At 47.4% G+C, this 9193-nt stretch overlaps 1 protein-coding gene across 1 annotated transcript; it reads right to left on the reverse strand.

Annotated features, from left to right (window-relative positions):
* Positions 1-1666: 1666 nt before the first annotated feature.
* LOC118707742 (protein S100-A10-like) lies at positions 1667-2084 on the reverse strand. The gene has a single exon (XM_036418546.2). The coding sequence runs from the start codon at positions 2008-2010 to the stop codon at positions 1717-1719; it is 294 nt and encodes a 97-aa protein (XP_036274439.1). The 5' UTR covers positions 2011-2084; the 3' UTR covers positions 1667-1716.
* Positions 2085-9193: the final 7109 nt, after the last annotated feature.

Consider the following 9193-nt stretch of genomic DNA (forward strand, 5'->3'; position numbering starts at 1 on the left):
AAATTTATTTTGGTGAATAGAATGAGGTAGAGGCACAGCTTTATTTTTTTCCAAGTGGCTAGCCAATTGAACCTACATCATATTGAATAATCTGTCTTCCCCACTACATGGAAATGCCACCTTTAGCATATCCTAAATTCCCACATGCATTTGGGTTTATTTCTGGACTCCCTATCTTGTCTTCGTGACCTCTCTGTCTGGGATTCTGTATTTTTCAAAACCCCCAGGGGATTCCGATGTGGCTGATCTGCAGCTGGTGCTGAGCTAGAATGGCTATGTTTGCGCATTCTTAGCAAAAAGAAGGGGAAAAGTATCATAAAGCGAGATTTCGTTTTAAGGGCCTGTTTTTATTTTGAGATTATGTCCTTCCTAGGTCTTTTCTTTTAAAAATTTAAAATGAGCCGAAACTGGTTTGGCTCAGTGGATAGAGCGTCAGCCTATTCATTTTTTAAATGAATACTGATAATAGTCAGTTTATTTATTTTTCAGTACATTTTTATGGAGTATAACATACATAGAGAAATGTACACAAATCGTAAGTGCACAGCTTAATGAATTGCTACTATGTGAACACCCTATGGCTGTTGTAATGAAGTACCACAAACTTGGTGGCCTAAAACAACAGACTTTTATTCTCTCAGTTTTGGAGGAGAGAAGCCTGAAATCAAGGTGTCAGCAGGACCAGTCACCCCTGAAGACTCTCGGGGAGAATCCTTCCTGGACTCTTCCAGCTTCTGGGGGCTCCTGCGGTTCCTTGGCCTGTGGCTGCATCACTCCGGTATCTCTGCCTCCATCTCCACACAGCGTTCTTCTCTGGGTTTCAGTCTTCCTCTGCTTTCTCAGAAAAGGTCACCCATCATTGGGTTTAGGCCCATTCTAATACAGAATGATCTCATCCCAGGATCCTTAAGTTAATTACAGCTACAAAGACCCTTCTTCCAAATAAGGTTACTTTCATAGATTTCCGGGGAGAGAGGTACAGTTCAACCCACTGCAGCTTCATGTAACCAGCATCCCACGTCAAGAACTGGAGCATCAGCCGAAACCGGTTTGGCTCAGTGGATAGAGCATCGGCCTGCGGACTGAAGGGTCCCAGATTTGATTCCGGTCAAGGGCATGTGCCTTGGTTGCGGGCACATCCCCAGTAGAAGGTATGCAGGAGGCAGCTGATTGATGACTCTCTCTCATTGATGTTTCTAACTCTCTGTCCCTCTCTCTTCCTCTCTATAAAAAAAATCAATAAAATATATTTTTAAAAAAGGAAAAAAAAAAAAAAAAAGAACTGGAACATCAGTGCAGCCCTAAAAAGAGCCCTCATGATCTGCTGGGCAGTGGAGTAACCACTGTCTTCACTGCTTATCCCCCCTCCCATGACTTTTATTTTGAAGAATTCTCAAACTTTCTATAAGATTCACCTAGGTTCATGAGTTGTTAACATGTAGACACATTTTCTCCCCCTACCATGTCTCTCTGTCTCTCTCTGTCGCTCTCTCTCTCTCTCTCTCTCTCTTTCTCTCTCTTCCCTCAGATACAAGGGAGTTAACTGCAGACAACTTCATATGTCACCCCTAAATCCTCTAAATAACAGGCAGTCTCCTCCATAACCACAACACGATTATCCAATACACAATCAATATTCAAATTTCTCCAATTGTTTCATGGATATCTTCCTTAAGGGACCCATTGGGAGAACTCTTATCAGGACAAAGCGACTGCTCACTTCCTCCCCTTCTGCTTCGTGTGTACTACGAAATAGTCATTGCATGCGATGGTGAGCCCAGCAATTAGCGAGAAGAAGCTCTGGAAGCCCACTCTGCCGTCTCGGCACTGGTCCAGGTCCTTCGTTATTTTGTCTACAGCCAGAGGGTCTTTTTGATTTTCCAAAAACCCAGGGAACTCCTTTTCCATGAGTACTCGTAGGTCCTCCTTCGTCAAGTAGCCTTTATCCCCAGCGAATTTGTGAAACGTGAACATCATGGTTTCCATGGCGTGTTCCATTTGAGACGGCATTTTGGTGAGGTCGCGGCGGGAGCGGCGGGACCGGTGGTTGCGGGGAGGCGGCGGGGATGCGGCCAGTCTTAATATGGCCATTTTAAACCCCAGGCCTAATAAAAAAAAAACTTTCATATTACTTTTAGTGTTCATGGTTTATATATATATATATATATATATATATATATATATATGTGTGTGTGTGTGTGTATATATATATATATATAATTTTTAAAAATATATTTTATTGACTTTTTACAGAGAGGAAGGGAGAGGGATAGAGAGCTAGAAATGTCGATGAGAGAGGATGCCTACTGCACACCTCCCACTGGGGTTGTGGCCGCAACCAATGTACATGCCCTTGACCGGGATCGAACCTGGAACCCTTCAGTTCACAGACCAATGCTCTATCCACTGAGCCAAGCCAGTTTCGGATATATATATATATATATATATATATTGATTTGATAGAGGAAGAGAGAGAAAGCAATAGAAACATCAGTGATGACAGAGAATCATTGATTGGCTGCCTCCTGCATGCCTCTGACTGGAAATTGGATGGAGCATGCAACCTCAACATGTGCCCTGACCTGGAATTGAACTGTGACCTCCTGGCTCATAGGTCAGTGGTTAACCACTGAGCAACATAGGCCAGGTGATTAAAAAAAAATCATTATGACTGCTTAAATTTTTTTTTTCTGGTAAAATGAAGACTTGTCAATTCCCAAATATGTTTGAATTCAAAAGGCGAGTCGCTGCTGTGAACTAGCATCATGGTTCACAAGAACTTTCTGGATGCCGCCAATGATCTATGACTTGTGCTGCTCAGTATGGTTGCCACATGTGGTTAGTGAGACCGAGGGACTGAATTTTAAATTTTATCTAATTTTCATTAATTTAAATTAATACGTGCACACAAGCTTCGTGGCCATCAGATCAGAGCCCAGGTCTAGACCAACCCACACACCTGGGGGCTGAGGGCTCTTGTCCTCGGCCTGTGGTCAGGGAGGAGGTGCTGAGTGATAGGGACACCGAGAGGTTGAAGAAAGCCTGAGGTCTAACTCGGCCCTCCCACCCTGTCACTCACCATCCCCATGTCACTCTGTCCTCAGTGGTCCATACATATGATATATTCTGTGTGCCTACCCTGAGAATAAGGTGACAAAAGGACTCTGTTGTGGCTTAATCAGAGGGGATTATAAAAGTCTGCTAATGTATTTGTCTTACACATCAGTTTGTCATCCCCTGAGGTCAGGGGCCCAGCTCATTGTCTGACATTTAGAAGGAGATCTATAAAGCTTTGCAGAATGAATAAATGAATGAATGAATGGCACGCATGGAGGTGCCTGGTAGAGTCCCTCAGGTCAACTGGAGAGGACAGGACAGAGAGGACGGAAGAGATGGGGCTGCTTAGTAAGGGACAGAAGGAGCAGGGCTCCAGGGTATATGTAACCTGCCTTGCCCCACCCCTGGGTGACTCAGGCTGAAACTGGATGCCATCTAAGGCATTCACCCTGTCTAAGCCTCACTGGCCAGTCCTGTCCATTGCTTTCCATTTGCCCTTCAGGAAAATGCTTTTGCACTGAAAGAAGTTGTTGGAGGTTGTCCAGTATGCAAAGCCCTGCTCCTCGCCCCTGTGGCAAGCTCCTCTTCACTCTTCAAAACCTGGTTCAGGTGTTTCTTTTCTTTTTCCTTCCTTCCTTCCTTTCTCTCTTTCTTTCTTTCTTTCTTTCTTTCTTTCTTTCTTTCTTTCTTTCTTTCTTTCTTCTTTTCTTCTCTCTCTCTCTCTCTCTCTCTCTCTCTCTCTCTCTCTCTCTCTCTCAAATATATTTTATTGATTTTTTTACAGAGCGAAAGGGAGAGTCAGAAACATCAATGAGAGAGAAACATTGATCAGTTGACTCCTGTACACCCACCACTGGGGATGTGCCCGCAACGAAGGTACATGCCCTTGACCAGAATTGAATCTGGGACCCCCCAAGTCTGCAGGCTGACGCTCTATCCACTGAGCCAAACCAGTTTGGCAGATGTTATTTCCTTTAAAAAAAAATATATATATATATATATTTTATTGATTTTGTACAGAGAGGAAGGGAGAGAGTTAGAGAGTTAGAAACATCGATGAGAGATAGACATCGATCAGCTGCCTCTTGCACAACCCCTACTGGGGATATGCCCGCAACCAAGGTACATGCCCTTGATCGGAATCGAACCCGGGACCCTTCAGTCCCCAAGCCAACGCTCTATCCATTGAGTCAAACTGGTCTTGGCGGCAGATGTTATTTCTGATAAAGCCTCCCTGACCTTTTAACTTCTCCCCAATGGAATTAATCACCACCTCTTCCAATATGGATTCTGGAGCCAGACTACCTGGGTTTGAATCCCTTCACTGCCACTTACAAGCTGTGTTACTTCGGGCAATTTACTTAACTTCTCTGTGCTTCTCTTTCTTCATCTGCGATATGGGAAAATAGCACACACCTCACCATTAAATGAGTGAATATAGTACATATAAATACTTATGTCAGTGCCTGGCACACGTTGTGAGCTAAATTAAAAAAGCTGACTAGTATTACCATTGTTTTTCTATGTTTAGGAAATACCTACAAATACAGTGAACCCAGCAGATAAGGGCCCTGCCCTCATAATGATCTCAGCCTGCTGGGAGAGATAGGTGAATAGGCAGGAAATTCACTCTGAATTGTGAAAAATGCCACAATAAGGGAAGTGGTTGGCTGGGGGAGTCGGGGGTGGGCATGGGAACACGGAAGAGCCTTTCTTCTCAGGTTGGGGTGGTCAGCAGCATTTTCCTGGGAGAAATGACATCTCAGCTGAAATCTAAAAGATGAATAAGATTTACCCAGACACGGGGGTGGGCAGAGATGGGGGGCATGGGAAGGGTTTGAGGCAGGGGAAATGGAGAGTGCAAAGGTCCAGAGAACTGAAGTTGGAGGAATAGAGTGAGAGGGCGGGCTGTGGTGGAGGCAGCTGGTCGATATATTAAAAAAAAAGATATGCACTCAACGACCACTGTCTAAACGTGGTCGTTGAGTGCATATCTTTTTCTTTTTTTTTAAAAAAAATATATTTTATTGATTTTTTACAGAGAGGAAGGTAGAAGGATAGAGAGTTAGAAACATGGATGAGAGAGATACACCAACCAGCTGCCTCCTGTACACTCCCACTGGGGATGTGCCCACAACCAAGGTACATGCCCTTGAGTGGAATCGAACCTGGGACCCTTCAGTCTGCAGGCCGACGCTCTATCCACTGAGCCAAACCAGTTTCGGCTTGAGTGCATATCTTTATGGTCTGTCTCCTTTCCTGTTTTGTGAGCTTTTGCAGAACCAACTCATGCCTCCTTTCTTTCCATATGCCCAACACCCACCGAGCACCCAGCCTGGCACTCTTCAAAGCTTCCATGCATGTTTGCCGAAGGGAAACGAAAGAGGAGAACAGTGCCTTTCCCAGCAGAGCGCTGGCTCCAGCAACCTTTTCATTTGATTATTCTAGTACTTGTGACTTAGGCATTCTTAATTGCCTTGGGATGTCAAGTTCAGTTGTTCGCTCAGAATTGTCATCTGCTGTGTATCTCAGAGTGCTGTGAATGAAATAGTTCTGTTGGGACAAAGTCAAGTTCTGAGCCAACCAGGTGACCTCAGATCCTGCTCCCAGGAGTCCCTCTAGAGGTGAACTTTCAAACTCCTGGGTGCATACGAAGGATCCATCTACCGCCTGGGGTCTGTGTAGGTGATGCATATTCTGATTCAGTGGGTCAGGGGCCTGGCCCACCGAGGGTCTGCATTGCTAACAAGCTCCCAGGTGGTAGAGATGCTATAGGTCCACGAATAGCAGGGCACTAGCCAACACTGTCTTTTCCCCTGGCCCTAATTGCAGTGGTGATTGGGAAAGCCAGTGGAGCCAGGTTTTGCAGGGCCTCGGATGCCAGGCTAGGGAGTTTGGTCTTCGTTCTGAAATCTGCAGGGAGCTATGGAAGCTTCCTGATCACTGTCAGGGATGGCCGACCAAGAAGTGTATCTAGAGCGTGGGTGCTGGGCACTGGAGGGCCGAGCTATGTGCCATTGGGAGAGAAGTGGGAGGGCTGAAGCTCAAGCAGTGGCAGTGAGAATGCGGAGGACTGAGGGTGTTATGGACTGAGTTGCACCCCCCACCCCCGATTCATTGGTTGAAATCCTATCCCGCAGCACCTCAGAATGTGACTGTTTCTGGAGACAGAATCTTTAGAGAGGCAGTTAAGGTAAAACAAGGTTATGAGAGCATCCCAGGTTCGATTCCGGTCAGGGGCATGTACCTTGGTTGTGGGCACATCCCCGGTAGGGGGAGTGCAGGAGGCAGCTGATCCATGTTTCTCTTTCATCGATGTTTCTAGCTCTCTATCACTCCCCTTCTCTGTAAAAAATCAATAAGATATATATATATATTTTTTTTAAAAAAAAGAAGAAATTAGGACACAGACACACAGAGGGAAGACCACAGGAGGACACAGGGAGAAGGCAGCCATCGACAAACCAGGGACACAGGCCAATCCAGTCCTCACCTTGATCTTGAACTTCCAGACTCCAGAGTCTGAGAAAATAAATTTCTGTTGCTTAAGCCCCCTAGTCTTTGGTACTTTGTTATGGCAGCCCTAGCAGACTAATACTGAGGGGATGGATTTAAGAGGATTAACCAGGTGGTCCACTGTTTGGATGACGTGGGGGAAGGGCATGCGCTATAGGATTATACAGGGATGGTCTGGAAATAAGGAAGGCCAGGGAGGAGAGTGCTGTGAAAGAGGCAGGAGAGCGCTTGGAGGGAGGAGCAGGGCTGGAGAGGAGGAGATCTGGACCAGGTTGCCCTGGAAATGCCCTGGGACCTTCAGGAGGCTTTTGGCAACAAGGCTGGTGGTGTTTGTGGTCACAGCCAGATTCCTAAGTGGTTGAGGAGAAGGAACGGAATGGTCCTCGAGTCAACTGGGGCCTTTGGTTGCAAGCACTCAGAACTGCTTTGGGCTAACTTAAGCAAAAAGGATATTGAGAAGGTTCCTGGAGGCTCCCAGCAGTGATGTGAGGGCTTGTTGCCAGACTAGGAGGCAAAAGGGAAGTGGCCAGAACCATGCCACAGGGACAGCCATGTGCACTCTCCGTGCTGCTGGGCTCCCAATGCCACATCCCACTTGCATCCATTAGCAGATTCCTTCCCAGCCTCAGAAGGAGCCTAGGAAGATATCCCATTACTGAGGAACCACATAAAGGCATGGCTCCCATCACCAGGTAGTGAGCTGACTATCCCATTATAAAGATGAGGAAACTGAGGTTCAGGGAGAAAGCCATTTACCCCGGGTCATACCGTTCAAACCAGGTCTGTTGGATTCCTGCACCCAGCTCCTTCCACTGCACCAGCTGTCACCTGGTAGGTAGGTTCTTCATGGAGCCATGGCTGGACCTTGGAGAGCCTTCCAAGTGATCCCCAAGCCAGGCCCCTTCTAAGGCTGGGAAGGAATCTCACCCATCCCTGAAAGGGGGCGCTCCCTCACTCCATCTACCATCTTTTCCTACTAGGGAAATCCCAGATTGCCTGTCATCAGGAGCAGGGCTAAAACTGCTGCTTCCAGCCCTGGCCGGGTTTGCTCAGTGGACAGAGCATTGTCCTGGGGACTGAAGGGTCCCAGGTTCGATTCCGGTCAAGGGCACGTACCTTGGTTGTGGGCACATCCCCAGTAGGGGGTGTGCAAGAGGCAGCTAATCGATGTTTCTCTCTCATCCATGTTTCTAACTCTCTATCCCTCTCCCTTTCTCTCTGTAAAAAAAATCAATAAAATATATAAAAAGCAAACAAACAACCCTGCTGCTTCCAGAGCTCTGGGGGCTTGGAGGCTTTGAGAGCATCCTCTCTGCAGTCTCCCTGCAGCAATCCCTGCCCCGCCTGTGCTGTCCTCCCTTCCCAGCGCCCGGCTTCAGGTGTATCAGTCTCAGCGCTGCATGAGGTTCAAACACGTCTCAGCAGGCTTTGTGAATACATTAATTTTATTGTCCCCTAACATGCCACAGGGGTGGGGAGGCGGGAGGAGGGGGCACTGGAGCTCAATATGCAAATGTATGCAGATCGCATCTAAATGAGGGTATCCCAGGATTAATGGGAAGAAAAGGCAATCAGAGCAGGCCTGGGGCTCTGCAGCATTTCGCTTGAAAATGGCTCTCCCGGGAGGGTGTCTTGGGCCGTGATTCAGAGCGTGTTCTTTGAAGCAATGTCTCCAAAGCACAGGGGAAGGAAGAGCTGCAGAAATTGGTTCTGGATACTTCCTGGCAAAATGTTCTCAATTGCTTCAACTGTGTTGGGGGTGGACTGGGGGAGGGGGTGAAATCGCTGAGCCCCTAGGACCTTAGGGGCTGTCTCTGCCACTGATTTCTAAACCAGGGGAGCTTGCTAACATCCAGTTCCGGGCCTCACTGATTACTGATCTCTTGAGAACCTGTTGTTTTTTAAGTTCCCAGCCTTGCGAAATACTGATGCAAACCAGGGGTTCTTAATCTCATCTCTTACAGGTTTCAGGGGCCCCATAGAGCAGTGTTTTCAACCCGGCTGCATAGGAAGAAGTCCCAGTGCCCAGGCTGTGCCCCAGACTAATTAAGTCAGAATCTCGAGGATGAGATTGTGTGTGGGTGAAACCCAGGCACCACTGTGCCAAAGAAAGTCCCGGGGATGCCAGTATGCAGCCACATTTGAGAAGCACTGCTGAGCGGGCGGTGTGCTCAGAGATGCGTGTGTACCCGTGTCCTCTTTGGAGCTCGATTTAGCTCTAGGCCCTCCACTTGGCCTTTTCGGAAGGGGACTGTTGTCAGGGCTCATGTCCAGCTGGTGTGTAACTGGGACAGAAGCACCAGTTGTTAACTATTGGAATATTTCCCCACCCATTGGTGACTGGTGCTGCTTTGAACTGTCTAAGTGGCCCAGAGCCCTAGCCTCTTCCCCAGGCCCCTAGGACAGCGGGTCCAGGAGTGGAAGGGTTCATGACCCACACAACCCCCTCCCCCAGTTCCTGGGATGAATGAGTTCTGATTGCTGGGCGTTTGTGAAATCCTGGTTGTTAACATTTGATTGTCAGCCCTAACTGTAATACAGTCAGCAAGGCCAGATTTAGGTACTAGCTGTGTGACTTTGGGCAAGTGGCTCCATCTCTTTGAGCCTCAGTTTCCTCATC

The sequence above is a fragment of the Pipistrellus kuhlii genome, unplaced genomic scaffold, assembly GCF_014108245.1.
Source record: "Pipistrellus kuhlii isolate mPipKuh1 unplaced genomic scaffold, mPipKuh1.p scaffold_m20_p_6, whole genome shotgun sequence".
Classification (NCBI taxonomy): Eukaryota; Metazoa; Chordata; class Mammalia; order Chiroptera; family Vespertilionidae; genus Pipistrellus; species Pipistrellus kuhlii.